Here is a 17,032-nt window from a genome sequence, read left to right as displayed (position 1 = left end):
ACCCAGAAGTCTTAGATTGGGTTGAGCACTGTCATTTAGAGTTCGTAGATGATGTATCCCGAGTACAGGAACTGGGTTATAAGGTCATTAAATTCAATGATACCGAATCTGCTATTATAGATTCTGAGATTGTTAAACTCCTTAATAAAGGTGTAATTGTGGAGTCTCCTCACTCTCAGGGAGAATTTGTATCATCCATTTTCCTTAGACTCAAAAAGAATGGAGTGGACTACAGGATGATCCTAAATTTAAAGGAGTTAAACCAGTTCATTGTTTACCGGCACTTCAAAATGGACTCACTCAAGACAGTGACAGATCTAATGACCCAAGGATGTTTTATGGCATCTGTTGATAGAAGAGATGCATACTATACAGTGCCAATTGCCATAGAGCATCAAAAATACTTGAAATTCATGTGGCGGGACAAATTGTATCAATATACCTGCCTGCCAAATGGGTTGGCATCCGCCCCTAGACTCTTTACTAAACTGTTAAAACCAGTGTTTAATGTACTCAGACAAAAAGGTTATTTGTCTTCCTCGTACATAGATGATTGCTACCTTCAAGGAGCCTCATACGGGGAATGTTATGAAAATGTACTAGAAACTGTTATGTTGCTCAGGAAACTTGGGTTTCCTATTCACGAAGAAAAGTCAGTGCTTGTACCATCTCAGGTCTTGACATGCCTGGGATTTGTACTTAACTCAATCACAATGACTGTGCAGCTTACTGACAGCCGAAAGGAGAAACTGAAAAATGCCTGTCTCAACCTAGTTAACAAAGAGAACTGCACAGTCCAACAAGTGGCAGAGGTCATTGGGCTGCTAGTGTCAAGTTTGCCAAGGGTAGAACTTGGCCCTTTACACTATCGCAGTCTTGAAGGAGATAAATCTAATGCCTTGAGAGAAAACAAAGGCAACTTTGGGTCTTCAATGACCCTCTCCCCCAGTTCTAGGGCAGAACTCAATTGGTGGATAACTAATGTGGACACCTCAAACAAACTTATTTCTCATGGTGAACCAGAACTCCTCATTCAAACTGATGCCTCTACCCATGGCTGGGGAGGTGTGAGGGGAGACCAGAGAACTGGGGGGAGGTGGAACCAACAGGAAGCACCCCATCACATTAACTATCTAGAATTATTGGCTGTACTTTTAACGTTAAAGGCTTTATGTGGAGAATGTGCTAATTTGCACACTCGGGTTCAATGTGATAATACCACCGCAGTTTGTTATATCAACAATAGTTTGTTATATCATCAATAGTGTTTTCACATCTGCCAGGATGTGAAAACACTGAAGCAGAGAGAGAATCTAGGCACTTTAATGACCATACTGAATGGAAGTTAGAGTCAAAAATATACGAGTCAATAACCAAGCGACTTGGTCAGCCAAGCATTGATTTGTTTGCATCTGGCTTAAATAAACAACGTACAGTCTATGCCTCCTGGAGGCCTGATCCAGATGCACTGTTTGTTGATGCATTCTCTGCTAACTGGAATACTTTCTTCTTTTATGCTTTCCCTCCATTTAGTCTGATTGGGAAATGTCTGGAAAAAAATTCAAGCAAACAAAGCAGAGGGAATACTTGTGGTGCCCTTCTGGACATGCCAAAGCTGGTATCCCAAACTGATGCGACTACTTGTGGCTCCTCCACTGATCATCACACCCAAGGTAACACTCATAACACTACCAGGGTGCCAGAAGCTTCACCCACTGAGGAAAAAGTTGAATCTGTTAGCATGTCATTTATGCGGAGACTCTACAAAAACAGAGGCTTTTCTGAAAGAGCAACCAACATTGTCTTGCAATCCTGGCGCCAGTCATCCCATAAACAGTATGATGCCCACGTCAGGAAATGGCTTTTCTTCTGCGCTAAAAGGCAAGCAGATCCTATTTGCCCTACTATAGGTTTGGCTGTGGAAATTTTGACAACCCTTTATGATGAAGGATTGAGCTACAGCAGTATAAACTCTGCAAGATGTGCCCTGTCTGCTATTTTAGACAGCCCTGACTCAGTTCACCATACCTTTGGTGGGCACCCTGATGTCAGGAGGTTCATGAAGGGCGTCTTCCAAAGTAGGCCCCCTCTTCCTCGTTATAGCAAAACTTGGGATGTCAACTTGGTACTCCAGTACATTGGCACTATGGGAAACTCCCAAGAACTCTCTCTTAAGGACTTGACATTGAAACTCGTGATGTTAGTTGCTTTAACCACAGCCCAGAGAGGGCAGTCATTGCACCTTTTAGACACTCTGAACATGGTACGAGAGGAGACTGTTTATACGTTTCTGCTCGATAGTAATTTAAAACAAAGCAAACCTGGCAGATCAACCTCTGAATTAGTTGTTAAGTTATATGCGTACCCACATGACCCCAACCTTTGTGTAGTCAATGCTTGTTCAGTATACCTTGATAAGACTAAGTCACTACGTGGCAGTGAATCTCATTTGCTCATAACTCATCAGAAACCACATAAGAGAGCCAGCAGAGACACAATAAGACGCTGGATCCAGCAAATGATGTTGAAGGCTGGCATAAGTATTAATGTTTACAAGCCTCATAGTACCCGCTCAGCTGCAGCCTCCAAGGCTAAGGTCAACAATGCCTCCTTTGCTGAGATAATGCAAACTGCTGGGTGGAGTTCAGCAGCCACTTTGGCTCGGTTTTATGATAGGGAAATTAAACAAGGTTCTTCGTTTACTAACAGGGTACTCAGCCTAAGTTAAATTGGTATTAAAGAGCTTCTTCTGATTATAGCGTGTGCTATCAGTTGCTTTAAAGTCTCACGTGACTTCGTAGTGCGTATGATGACGAGGCAGAATCAAAATTAAACGAGACTTACCTTAAGTCGATGTTTGATTGGGATTCTGCCGAGTCATCAGTAGCACAAGAAGTCACGCCCATACCCTGTAGAGATATTTATACCCGCCCATACTTCTTGTGCTACTATTCACCTGATTAGCACACTCAAGGCTTTAAAGACTGACCACTTGAGCGGCTGGTGCTTTCTCACGTGACTTCTTGTGCTACTGATGACTCGGCAGAATCCCAATCAAACATCGACTTAAGGTAAGTCTCGTTTAATTTTTGATTTTATGCTATTTAATCGTATATTAATACTTAGTTATTTATTATTTTATTTAAATTATCTTGTTGTGTCCTTAGTGGTTTTATTACTGCTATTTTATAATTGACACATTTATAAAGTTCATCATCAAGTTCATCATTTAAGTACAAAATATAACAACAACAAAAACAATGAAAAAAACTAAATGACATAGAAACGGACTTAAAAATTGTGGCGGAACTAGGTCCGGCAGTAAACCTCTAAAATAAAAGGAACACGGCACTAGCAAAAACTAAAAGAAAGGACTGACTTAGTTGAAATCAACTTGCAATGAATATTATCTAACCAAAACAACGCGCACACTGGCTAAAGTAGACAGCTACCGGAGTTACGTAATTCTTACATAAATTCACGCAGAAACGTTAACTTAATTGAACAGAAACAGAACTAGTAGTACTGTAGAAAGAAAAACAATATAAAATAATTTCGAAGTTGCTAGACAATAAATAGAAACGGAAATTTTCGTGTCTACAATCGCCTTCAAATTATATTTTTGCCTTCACAAACGTGCCGTTAAGGGATTTTCCCTTTTAGTAAGAAACGATCAGAGTTTTTATTGAAATTTTTTTCAGCAAAGGCTGATAGTGTATCAGACTCCAATGTTCTATCAATATTTGTTTGAAATTTTTTATTGCTGGGTGGTACGTGGTCACAAAAGGCAATTATACCGAAAACCAATATGGCGGGCGGTCATGGCGTCATGCAGTCCGAGGCAATTCTCATTTTCTTGTTGTTCAGCCTGTGGATTCTCGACTGGCAGAAACATATTCGCGTTTATAACACTCCTAGGACTTCCAACTTGCTTACATATGGATTCCAGAGACACATTTCAACTTACTACAGCTCACTGCCATGCAAAACTGATTTCCTCCGAATGAAAAGTAAAAAATTATTTTGGTCTTAGGATCAGTTCGTATACAAGTTCCACCACTACATTCCAACTTAACTGCTTATCCCTCAGTGGCGACATTTTTCCTAACCCAGGACCTCCAAGAAAGCTAAGCATTCAAACCAGTGCCGGTTTGAGTGGCCTTTATTCAAATGCAGGAAGTGTCAAAGCTTTCGTCCCGCTTGATGGTAATCCTTCGCGCAAAATATGCAAATTAACTATTTTACAACAGTTGGTTTACCGCCACTTGTACCGATTTGCGAGACCTGCCTCAACGATACAATACTATAATCTGAATTACTAACTGGATATAACAACTCTCGTAACGACAGATAGATTGCTGATTGCTGTTAAACATGACATCCAGTCTAACCGTCGTTTTGACCTCGAAGGAGATCAAATCGAACTAGGCAGAGGAGCATTTGGCAAAGTACACAGAGGAATTTTAAAAGAAATGCCAAAGGTTGAAGTTTTTTTCAAGCCTAAGGAGGAAAGAGTGGATATCAAAGAACGAATAATGGTTGCTCTAAAACTCCTACATGGTGAGTAATCACAGATATGTTCGGTTATTTACTTATAAGATACTACAGTAGAAAGATTAGTGAATGCAGAATTCGGCAGAAATACGGTCTATCTTAGTAGTTCCTCTACTAATGCAAAGAAAGCCGGTAATTAACGAGCGCTTTTCTTTCGAGCATATCGCACAATCGCGTTTTCTTCTCGTGTATCTTTCTTGTCTCAGTTTTCAATAGTTTGTGAACGTGTATTTTTTTCAAAGGAAAAAGAAAAGTGTGTAAGAAAAGTGTGGGATGAATCGCTTTCGACGCTTGTAATCGTCTTTGCCAAATTGTAAAGAAATCCGTCTGTCGAAGACACAATTCTAAGTACTCCAGTACTGAGGTTATTCGAAGAGGAATTATATAACAACGTCGATATTGTAATAAAAAGCAAATCGACAGTGGGTAGCGTGGTCTGTACTCTTATATACAATGATATTCGTCGTCACAGTATGCGTAGTCAAAAGTTTGTGGACTCACAATGACGAATATCGCTGTGGAAAAGAGAACAGACCACGCTAAACCACTGTCGACTTGTGGCTATCCGGCTTGTCGAAATCATTATATGAGCTTCAGCGAAAATTGAGTTGAGCTTATGAGCAATCAGTCACTATGAAATAATTTAACATGGTAACTCTCCCGCCAATCAGTTCAACTTACTGAGAAAAATTGTGATCATTACTCCATAATCATTGGGCAAATATAAGCGTCAGTTATTTTAACTGAGAACCTATTTACCCTCTATTTTATCATATCCCTTTCAGAAAGAGCAGGTGAGGAAGGGAAAAAACAGTTTTTCAGGGAAATTTCGTTCATGCAGCGAGTTGGAACCCACAGGAATGTGCTAAACATGATTGGCTACTGGAATAGGTCAGAACCAATCATGCTAATCTTGGAATATATTTCACATGGATATCTTCTTCAGTGGCTGAGGAACAAAAGACCACAGGTAAAAATTTTGTGCACCTATAAAACCGAGATATACTTGAAAACCATCTGATCCATCGCTAAGAAAAGAAGGAGTCCAAAAACGCAAGTTCACTTGATTTGCTCAGTACAAATACCAATCGGGTTTCCATCGGATGCTGATGATACATTTCAAATTTTTTCTTGACATTATGTTTAAATTCGGTACCTGTTATCGAAAGTGTTGGGTCTAACTTTGAAAATTTTTAATTGGTTTGACGTATTTATCGTCTGTTTTGTTCACCAAATCGATAAGTGGAATTATACCAACGTCATCTTTAAGCGATTTCAGGTAAAATACGAAAACAGCAATGGTGGTATTATTGAAACCACGGACGATTTATCAGAAGGTATTTTGAGTTCAAATGAAGCCGCCTTAGCTAATAAGTCAGAGGACGAACATAACCTTGACACTGGAAAGAACCTTACAAGTGCACATGATTTCACGGAAGTTACCGGGAAACTAGACTCTATCGTCATGTCGGACATTTTTTTCTTTATGGCCTATTACGTCACATGTACGGGGATATATATGAAGTAAAGGCCACGAAGAAACTGCCAATCAATTGGAGGGCACCTGAGTCACTAGAGAGTGGCATATGCACTTCTAAAAGTGATGTGTGAGTACTATTCGCAGCGTGTTTATCGATAAAAGCATTAAATATTAGCCCACACCTTTAAATACATGTAACTTACCAGAATACCTTTCCCACCCTAACGCTCAACCTCAGTCAAACAACTGGCGTGCAGTTCAGAAACGTAATGATCCACATATTTTGTACAAACCGCCATACAACTGAACTGACTGTAACTGTTAACAGGCCTACAAAGTAACTTAATCGGATCATTTTCGTCTCATTCTTCAATAGGTGGTCTTTTGGTGTACTTATGTGGGAATCGTGCACAATGGGTGAGTGATTTACCAGCTCCATCCCTTACCTGCAACGGTATCCATCCTCTTTTGTGGCCATAAATAAAATGAATAAATATGAATCCTGCACTGCAATACAAGATACTTAAATTTAGTTGTACCAACTGAAATGAGGTTTCTCTGGTCTTGACTGTTTCAAAAATAGCACGCTACGCACAGATAAAACCAACCCAAAAGAAAAGCAAAATAACCCTGAGTTTTCATATGAAAGGGTTTTCGTAGATAGTGGTAGAGCTTAGGATTGGAGATTTCCTCAAATTCTAAAAAAATCCTTAGCTGTAGTGCTTACGTTACAGTTATGAGTTCGATTCAGCAGCTTAATTTAAATTTCGTCATTATGATGGAGTGTCTTACAAATAGATGAGGGGAAGGAAAAGAATAGAGTCCAAGGAAATGAATTGGAGCGACCTAACCGCTGAGATGCATGTCACGTGTTATTTGACATCCTCCATTAATCCACACCTTTAAGACACGAAGGTCCCAAGACTTATTAAAGCTGCTATGAAATAATCCTCGTGATAACTATTTTTTGTCTTCTCATCTAATCTGGATCCAGGGTGGCATTCCCTACCCTGGAATAAGTAACAGAGAGTTGTACAAACTCTTTAAGTCAGGATATCGAATGGACAAACCAGACATATGTTCTGAAGAGCTGTAAGCTCAACAACAACATCCAAGTGTTCTATACAATTAATGATAATTTCATAGCTATCAATTTTTTTAAACTAATATGTTTTTTTTGCCTAGTCGACCAAGAAAATCCCTTTTGAAGCTATGAGTGAGGTTTTACAAAAAATTGAAGTTGAGTGCCAATGATAGTAGTAATCTAAATAATTTTATTCACTTGCTTTAATTTATTTATTTCATAAGATGACTGACAATTGTGACAGTAATTCTGAGAAAATCTGAAATGAAGGCATTTTTATGGAATTTTACATGGAAACAAGTGTGCTTGAAGAAAACGGCAATTTCAAGGAAATAATTAGTGCCATTATTTCCTCTTGATGGGTCCAGATAAACTTATTAAAGCGTATTTGGTGAAACGTTGTTCTTTGTTGTATGAGTCGAGGCGACCTTTATCAGTCTCTAGACCAGCAGTGAATAAGATGATAACTTCCATAAAACGTTAATGTCCCCATTTAAATCAGTATCCTTTACATGTTATCAGATACGATGTTGGAAAGCAGACGCAGAGGAGAGAGCAACATTTGTACAGCTGATAACAAGAATAGAAGAAATGATGACGAGGGCCGGAAACTCCTTACCTTGATCTGAATAAAGACTATGAAAGTGATACCTCAGATACCGAGACAAACCCCCCTAGTCATGAGTGATTAGTCAGAAGAAAGATTGTTGCTTTCACATCAAAAGGTTTTGCTTATCTGAATTAGACGTCGGTATACTAAAAAACGTAATACCTTGGAATTAAAGAAAACTTACGAATTAGCCGAAAAAAGCTGATAGAAACGTAGGATAACCAACGCATCAGGTGGTATTCGCGTATAGATAAATCATTACTTTCTTACTTCGAAAATTTTCAGGGTTTTTTTAACTTCTCTGAAATAGTTAGAATCATTATACTTTGCAGTTTTATTCTTTAGTCTGAAATAACTTAGGTGATACCCGAAAGCCGCACTCCGGGTTTGTTTTGCTCATCGACTGCTCCAAAATGAATTTAAAGCTGATCTTATGAGTAGTTAACTCACCGAGTTTCACTTAATTAACACTAACATTGCCGTTGATATCTTATCGATAGAAGTATTTTGTAGGATGAGTATTTAGAGAGAGTTTTTTTGGTTGTAAGGGTAGCACAGGCAACTTGACCCTCAGGACTGGAAGGTTACTCGCCGCTAACTGTAGCCGGTGGTGCCACAGATTCAAGTTCCCCACCAGTTAGCAATTCCGTGCCGTTAAAGGGCAGAATTTCTGTATAAAAGCTTTCAAGCATGGTACCCAGCAGTACTCTTGGTTATTGTTTAACTAGCGCTATCTACTGCGAGGATCGTGCATTATACGTATCTGATACCGCAGTACAAAATATATGAACTTCATATATTTCATTGGGTCTTAATTACTTAGGGCTTCTGGACATTATGTTTTTCCATAGGTCTTTGCAAAAAATCCACACTTAGTCTTGTTACTCCCCACTAGTGTTTGAGTAGACGAACCGAGACAAACCGAGATCGTGGGCCTTTTGTTTCTACCGAATCTCCTCTTAGGTATTATTAGATTATTTCCATTATGATGGACTTCTTTACTGATACGTTACCCTAAAGGAACTCCTCATCTTCCTTGTCTGTGTCAAATTTAATCGGCTCAAACTCCTATTTCTCTTTAGTTTCAGGTAGTATCTTCGTGCCAAAATTAGGTAGCAATACCACGGGCAGGCTTGGGTTATTATCTAGTTGAAAACCAAGGGACCAAACTTTTCACTGTTGCACAACTGGCACTTTATGTGGAAAAGAGCGTCCCCGCGCGTATGCCTCTTTAAGTCGGAAGAAGGTTATATCGATGCAACAAGGCGTGCTCCCCCAATGTATTTAAAAGCAATCTTGGTTATTATTTGTCTGTTTTAATGAGTTAATTTCCCACCATCGTACAGGAAGAGAAGAGATAATAGTCAGAAGGATGTTGTTTTACTCGAAATTGTTTGCTTTCGACTTTTAATCGTATTGCCTCTTCTTTATTTCCTTTTACACAGTAGAAATCGAGTTCGACCTCGTGTGGGGGACACCGAGTGTTTGTTTATCGCATACTCGTGACAAAACGGGTAACATCTTGCTCCATTTAGAACGAAACGATTCTTAGCAGTGAAAGTGAATTGCCGGGACAGTCAAAAACTGCTTACCAATGCTTGTGTCACCCTCGGAATAAACCTGCACCTCCACGAGGCCGGATAGTGTTCTCGTGACACCTCTCCTAAAGCGAATCTTCAGCGAATAAAAAATTTCCCGACAAGTCTAGGCAAACAATGTACGGTCAGTCTCTTCTTCTTCGCGGGATACTTAACAATGGTACTTTTTACAGTGTCAACAGATAAAGACGTCTTTTTAGTTTTGACTGACTTGCACCGTTTAGCCGCATCTAACAAATTATAGCGGAGTAAGCTATCTGGTGGATTGGGTGGTTGCTAGGATCAAAAGAATAAAACTACTTAAGAGCAGCTTGTGTTGTAACTAGGATAGCGTAAAACTTAGAACTCTCGGATACCCTAAAAATAAAAGAAAAAAATCTACGAAAGGAACAGGAAAAGGAGGTACGGGTCGCACACCAAACGTACGGCACCAGTCAATAAACTGTAAAATATCTTTCTTCCGTTTTTCTTCGCAGTGAATACGGCCTTGGATCTTAGAAGCATATGGCTTCACACTAAGTAGTAATGAATTCCTGTCATCGTTTGAGTCAAACATCCGCAACGAAACGAGAACGATACCATGCAGCTGTAAAGCTTGCAAAATCAAGGAGTATTTAGCGTAGAAAACAATGTGATTTCAGATAATGGCAACCGCGAATGTTTAACGGCATGCGTCAATATCTGACGGCAAACGCCAACAAGCACAGTATCAATTCCGGTTCGGCCAGTGCTTCCTCTTACCGGTAAACATAATTGACGACCTAATGGCTGATATAGTAATGGCTCCTACAATGCCGACTAATCTACCATCACACAACAAGAATTAGTGCTCTGTCGATGCTCAAAGGTGGAGGCGCTGGGCCACTTATAATCGACTACTTTTGTTACGTTTTCGAAATCATCGCAGTAATGAAAACTACTTAAGCAGTAGTGAAAATAAGGCCTGAAAAAAATTCAGGCCTGTTCGGGAATCGAACCCATATGATTTTCACTTCTTTAATCGCTGTTCGCATATATGATTATTTTCATATATTCACAGTTGTTGACTCATCACTTCGCGGGTTTAGTACGTACCAACATAATGGTAAGCTCCCAGTTGGCTTGTTAGTTCAGTTGGTGGAGCACTACACTGGCATCGTAAAGGTCATGGGTTCGAATCCCGTTCTGGCCTGAATTTTATTTTGTTCTTTTTTTCAAGCCTTATTTTCATCATTGCTTAAGTAGTGTTCATCACTGCGAAGATCGCTCTCATATTCATTTCTTCAACTGCAGGTCACATATATGATTTTCGTATATTCACAATTGTTGAAGGAAAACTAAAAGGTATAAAACACTAGAGTAAGATTCGGACCACGAGAAAACTAAAATGATTCAAATACTAAAGTAAGGATCGGACAAGAAGGTAAACTTAAGAGCATGAAATACTAAAGTAAGATTTAACAACAAGGAAAACTAAAATACACGAAAAACTAAAGTAAGATTTTGGACAACATGGAAAAATAAAATGCACGAAGTACTAAAGTAAGATTTGGACAACATAGAAAACTAAAATACGCGAAATAATAAAGTAAGATTTGGAAATAATAAAGCAAGATTTAGACAACATATAAAACTAAGATGCACGAAATATTAAGGTAAGATTTGACAACAAGGACAACTAAAATGTATCAACAACTAAAGTAAGAATCGGACAAGAAGGTGGACTAAAGTGCTCGAAATGCTAAAGAAGATTTGACAACAAGGAGTTTAAAATGCACGAATTACTAAAGTAAGAACTGGAGAACAAGAGAAACTAGAATGTACGGAGTACCAAAATATGAATTGAACAACATTAAAAACTAAAATGCACGAAATACTAATCTAAGTTTGTAAAAGTAGAAAGTACGAAGTTCAAAAGTAAGATATGGACAACTCGGAAAAATCAAAATGTAGGAAATACTCAAGTAAGATTTTTCGGCACAAAAAGACTACAAAGTACAAAGAACAAAAGTAAGAATTGGAAAACATGAAATGAAATGCACTTAATACCAAAGAATGACTGACTAGACAAAATGGAAATGAAACACGCACGAAAAACAAAAAGAAGAATTGGACAACATAGAAAACTAGAATGCATGCAGTACTAAAGTAAGAATTAAGGAACATTGACAATTAAAACGAACGAAATACTAAAGCAAGAGTTGGACAACCAGTAAAGCTAAAGGGCACGAAATACTAAAATAAGAGTTGGAAATCAAGTAATTCTAAATATACGCAACACGTTAGTCTGCAGCCTCATTTTAATTTTTCTAAATGTAAAGGTATCCTAGTGCGTCGTCAATTTGAGTGTTTTTATTTACCCAGATGACATCTTTTTCGTCTGGATCGTTTTTTTAGCCTTCAGGGTGAATCACCTTTCAGCATTACTTTCAATTTGCTGTTTGTGCTTTTGGTCGAGAAGCGATGATTTTTTCGAAGAATGATTGCGAAGTATTTCCCGCATCGTTCGTTCACAAATCGTTATCAAATCTTCAATAATAAATAACACATTTGTTTTAGGTTTGTACTATTATTTCGAGAAGTAAAATAAAAAGATGTTACATTCATAAGAACTTTATATATATATATATATATATATATATATATATATATATATGAAGGTCTCGGACCCAAACGTTTTATTAAACTTTCTTAGACTTTTTATTTGAGTATATGTCTTTCTTAGCTCGAAGTTGTCCGTCCTCGTGTACTACAATATTTTTCCTATATATATATATATATATATATATATATATATCAAAAAGTTCAAAAACAAGCAATTAGACTATGGAAGATACTAACCTAAGTTATGAATCATGGATCTAGTAACTTAAAACCTGTGATAATTATAGATCCCTGTCAGGTCCTGTAACCTTAACTTGTTTAAATATGATTTTCCATTACCCCTGTACCCTGTATCCTGTACCAATTACAATGAAAACTGAATGGAAAGATGTGAAGGAAAAGCAAGTTCATTGTTTGCGCCCTAACTGGGTCGTTGGTGTACACCTGAGAGAGGTCTACAACAGAAATAGCTTTTATGTCTTTTATCAGTGCACTCAAATTGTTAAAATCAAGCAGCTTGTTCTCGTACTGGATGATGTCATTGGTTATCATTCTATATCTTAAATGTTGGAGGAATGCTTGCAGTATGGATGTAGGTTTGACAAGTACAGTTTTAAGGCTGACCAAAATATCATCATCTGCTTCGGTACAGTATAGTCTTGCTTTCCATATTGTTCACTGAATTGTGAAAACCATAAAGGGCTGAATGATGCAACTCTTAACACTTATTTCGGGACTAACAAAAAGTTTTATTTTTCTCAGATAAATCAATCTTAAAGGAAATTTGTTCGAATCAATCTCAAAGGTAATTTTGTAAGCAAAGTATTAGTTTCTGAACATGGAAATAGTTTCACCACCTTTTTGTGTTTTGTTTTGTCACAATCAACTGAGATATTTTGTTTACATAGAAGTACAAGTACCATGTGACGTCCGCTGTCATAGCCCGCTGTCATAGTCACCTTATGAAGGTGTAGTCTGATCGTCCGGGTGAGTGTAGTCCTGAGAAGGACTGTTGTCGGTGGTAGTGACTGACGTTTCGACAGCCTGTGCGGAAGTCACTACCACTTGACTCTGATGATGACTTCCGCACAGGTTGTCGAAACGTCAGTCACTACCACCGACAACAGTCCTTCTCAGGACTACACTCACCCGGACGATCAGACTACACCTTCACATGTTACCCCCGGGTTCAAACCATTTACTGCAAAGATCAAAGCCGACTCGGTTGCTCATTGTGGAGTCCATTCATGTTTACTTTAATTTTGATAGATAGATAAATCGTTTATTAAAAAGAAACACCTCGCAGTCCGAAGACTGAATTACGTGTATAATATACAAGAAACAAAATTCATAGTTAAAATAGTTTGAAAATCTTAACAATAAAAATATACAAATCTAATAAAAACGTTTCAGTTAGGATAATCTTGTGTTAAGAAATATACATACTTAAACATATATATTTACATCCTTAGGCTATGGCTAACAACAAAAGATTTTCGCTATTGCTTAAATAGCGCTATCTACTGCGAGGATCGTGCATCATATGTATCTAATACCGCAGTACAAAATATATGAACTTCATATATTTCATTGTATCTCATTTATCACTTTCACGGGTTTATTATGAATCAACTTAACGGCCTGCTCCCAGTTGGCTTGTTAGCTCAGTTGGTAGAGCGCTGCACTAGTATCGCAGAGGTCAGTGGTTCGAATCCCGTACAGGCCTAATATTTTTCAGGTCTGATTTTCGCTATTGCTTGAATAGCGCTATCTACTGCGAGGATCGTGTACTACAATATTTTTCCTATATACATATATATATCAAAAAGTTCAAAAACAAGCAATTAGACTATGGAAGATACTAACCTAAGTTATGAATCATGGATCTAGTAACTTAAAACCTGTGATAATTATAGGTCCCTGTCAGGTCCTGTAACCACTAGTATCGCAGAGGTCAGGGGTTCGAATCCCGTACAGGCCTAATATTTTTCCGCTTGTTCGTCGTATTGGACTTCACAATACGACGAACAAGCGGAAGCGATGAATTAGACTGCGACAAAACCTGAATAACTCGCTCAGTAATGGAAACTGGGCACGTAGATTTCCCAGACCTGGCAAGATAAGAGGTGTGACCCTCCCGATACCGGTCATTTTTTCGCTTGGAGACATAAATAGACATATGGTCAGCATTAATGGTCACACCCTTAAGGCAAAAACTGTTAATTTCATCAATACGAAAAAACCCATAGAAACCAACTAACAATATGAACAAAAAACGAAGAGTGGCGAGAGAATTACTCGCAACATAACATTCGGCAATTGCCTGCAGCGTGTCTACGGATAAAGGCTCCTTCGGGTTAACAGGACGCGCCAATTTTCTTTTCGCGCCCTCAAGAGAAGATTTCACAAGGGGATGGTGTAGTACACAGCGGTTAAAATGAAATCGGTTTTATTCACGTACCTAAGAGAACTAACTAAATAATTAAACACATGCTGTATATATGCAGGTCTCGAGGGTATTACATCACACCATCACGCCTCGCATTACATCGCGCATACTTCATGCTCGTTGGCATCCTATACACTACATTCCCTCCTTTCCTAAATGTTCAACATACAAATCAAAGTCTTTAAATTAAACCAGTCGCTCGATAAAAGGACAAGAAGTTGAAGATATTCAGTTCATATCATATTCAGTTCATATGGCTTTATAACGATCGGGCGGTCTTACAGTCCGGGTCGACCTCCGAACAGGCCTTCCCACTCCGGTATTTTCATTGTCTGGGAAATGCCTAGGTTGTTCTTGAGAATCTTCAGACGTTCTAGGAATCTCTTTTGGCACCGGTACGACTGTCGTCTCTGAAATTTTGCTTACCCCTGGGTCATCCACTCGTACTGCAGAACCTGCCTGTACCACTTGGTCTTCGTTGCCATTGGATACATCTCCGTGCTCGTTATACTTCTTTACAAACACAGTGTTTCTTTTCAGTTCAATGCCAGTCTCGTTCCTGAGCGTTACCTCTGACCCCGTCTTATGAACAACCTTAAAGGGATCAGGGTTAAAGTTGGTAGACAGCTTGTTGGTTTTCTCTGCTTTCACAAGAACCGTGTCGCCAACACTTATGCTTTTGGGCGTGGCACCCCTCTTAAGGTCAGCGTAAGCTTTTCCCTTTAATTTACATGACCAATCTCGCTCTTGCACTTCCTCGCCTGGCACACCAACTGTCTCTCTCTTTAGCTCTGGCAGCTTGGATCTCATTTCGCGACCAAACATCATATAACACGGTGTAGTCCCTGTCGTCGTTTGCGGAGTGGATCTGTACGCCGTCAACCATACCAGCAACTCAGTTCTCCAGTTCCTTCCTTCCAAATGTGCGATCTATATGCATTTCAGTAACGAGCGATTCTGGCGTTCCACCTCTCCATTGGCTTGTGGCCACAATGGAGTCGTTTTCCGGTGTTCGATACCATTCGTACGTAAAAAGGCTTCAAACTCTTCAGACACGAATTGGGGGCCATTATCTGTCCTTAGCGAGAATGGAAAACCGAATCTTGCAAACATGGGTGCAAGTGCTTCGATGACCTTGGAACTTGTCGTAGACTTCATTATAGCAACCTCTAGGAATCGACTATAGTAATCGACCACCACCAAAATACTCTCTCCTGTGGGTAGGGGTCCCAGTAGATCTGCTCCACAGTCCTGCCAAGGGGCACTTGGAGGAAAAACGCGAGACATCGCCTCTGGGGGGTCAAATCCAGAAGTGACCTGGCAGCCATGACAAATTCTACAAAACTTCTCGACGTCTTTGTCCATTCTTGGCCACCAAACTTTACTGCGGAGACGATACTTCGTTTTTACTATACCCTGGTGCCCTTCGTGTGCTAACCGCACCATCCTGTCACGCAAGAGCCTGGGAACCACAATCCTTGTGCCTCGAAGCAAGAGTTCACCATACAGACATAATTCGTCCTTGACCTGTGCATACGAGGGAAGTATACACTGGTCCCAGTTCCCTGTCTTAACACATTTCTTCACCTGGGTCAATTCCTCGTCATCATAGGAAGCTTCCTCAATCTCTCTAGGTGATAGAGCAACGGGTACACAGTCCTCAACAATTGCTCTAACATAGTCATACTCCTCTCCATGGTCCACGTGATCCGAATTCAAGCGGGACAACGCGTCTGCTATATTAGTCTTTCCTGGGCGGTACACTACTTTAAAATCGTACCCTTGTAGCCTTAAGACCCATCTCTCTATCCTGGCGCAAGGTCTCGAAGTACTGGAGTAGATACGCTCCAGAGGCTTGTGGTCGGTCTCCAACTCGAAGTCCTGTCCAGAAACATACATGTTAAACCGTTCACATGCCCAAACCAAGGCCAGCGCTTCCTTCTCCGTTTGGCTGTAGCGCCGTTCGACGTCAGTTAAGCTCCTTGATGCGTACGAGACAACTCTCCACATGCCTCTCTGCTGCTGGGTGAGAACTGCCCCTAAGCCAACTGGGGATGCATCAGCAATGATTCGCGTTCTGCAGCCAACCTTAAAATAAGCCAGTGTCTCCGCCTGGGTGATTAGACGCTTTAGTTCCTCAAAAGCTGCTTGTTGCTCATTTCCCCAGTGAAACACTACGCCCTTCCTGGTCAACTCTTGAATAGGTTTCGCTACGGACGCTACGTCTGGCATGAACTTCGAAGAATACTGGACAATACCCATAAACGATCGTACTTCGCTTGCGTCTTTGGGAGGTCTTGCATCTCTAATAGCGGCTATTTTCTCTTCGCATGGATTTATACCGTCACTAGTCAACTCATGGCCAAAGAACGTAAGCTTCGACAACCTAAACTGGCACTTGTCTCCGTTCACCGTCAACCCCACTTCACTCAGCCTATCCAACACAGCAAAAAGACGCTTGTCGTGTTCCTCCACGTCACCTCCATGAACAATAAGATCGTCCGCAATGTTGGCAACCCCAGCACAACCCCTTAACACGTCTCTGATGATTTGCTGATACTTTTCTGGTGCCGATGTCACCCCAAACATCAACCGCTTGTACCGATACAGTCCTCGGTGCGTGACGAAAGTAGTAATGTGACGACTTTCCTCGCTGAGCAGGATCTGGTGAAAA

At 39.8% G+C, this 17,032-nt stretch overlaps 2 protein-coding genes across 2 annotated transcripts; both read left to right on the top strand.

Annotated features, from left to right (window-relative positions):
• Positions 1-290: 290 nt before the first annotated feature.
• On the top strand, positions 291-2,728 carry LOC148732593 (uncharacterized). The gene is made up of 2 exons (XM_088757873.1): positions 291-1,065; positions 1,284-2,728. Exons 1-2 carry the CDS (start codon positions 291-293, stop codon positions 2,726-2,728), a joined length of 2,220 nt encoding a protein of 739 aa, XP_088613999.1.
• Positions 2,729-3,808: 1,080 nt separating this feature from the next.
• Positions 3,809-7,130, top strand: LOC111321094 (fibroblast growth factor receptor 2-like). Its single transcript, XM_088757872.1, has 6 exons — positions 3,809-4,010; positions 4,351-4,560; positions 5,340-5,524; positions 5,834-6,059; positions 6,411-6,451; positions 7,029-7,130. The coding sequence occupies exons 1-6, from the start codon at positions 3,809-3,811 to the stop codon at positions 7,128-7,130; spliced, it is 966 nt and encodes a 321-aa protein (XP_088613998.1).
• Positions 7,131-17,032: the final 9,902 nt, after the last annotated feature.

Source organism: Stylophora pistillata, chromosome 4, assembly GCF_964205215.1.
Source record: "Stylophora pistillata chromosome 4, jaStyPist1.2, whole genome shotgun sequence".
NCBI classification, from domain to species: Eukaryota; Metazoa; Cnidaria; class Anthozoa; order Scleractinia; family Pocilloporidae; genus Stylophora; species Stylophora pistillata.
This window is presented reverse-complemented; position numbering and strand designations above follow the sequence as displayed.

Bases quoted from the DNA above. Each gene is read 5' to 3' on its own strand.
- LOC111321094 (XM_088757872.1), top strand. From the start codon at position 3,809: ATGGCGGGCGGTCATGGCGTCATGCAGTCCGAGGCAATTCTCATTTTC. The intron at 5,525-5,833 runs GTAAAAATTTTG...AAGCGATTTCAG, and splicing joins TGAGGAACAAAAGACCACAG to GTAAAATACGAAAACAGCAA. The intron at 6,060-6,410 runs GTACGGGGATAT...ATTCTTCAATAG, and splicing joins TATGGCCTATTACGTCACAT to GTGGTCTTTTGGTGTACTTA.
- LOC148732593 (XM_088757873.1), top strand. From the start codon at position 291: ATGGACTCACTCAAGACAGTGACAGATCTAATGACCCAAGGATGTTTT. The intron at 1,066-1,283 runs GTGTGAGGGGAG...CACATCTGCCAG, and splicing joins CTCTACCCATGGCTGGGGAG to GATGTGAAAACACTGAAGCA.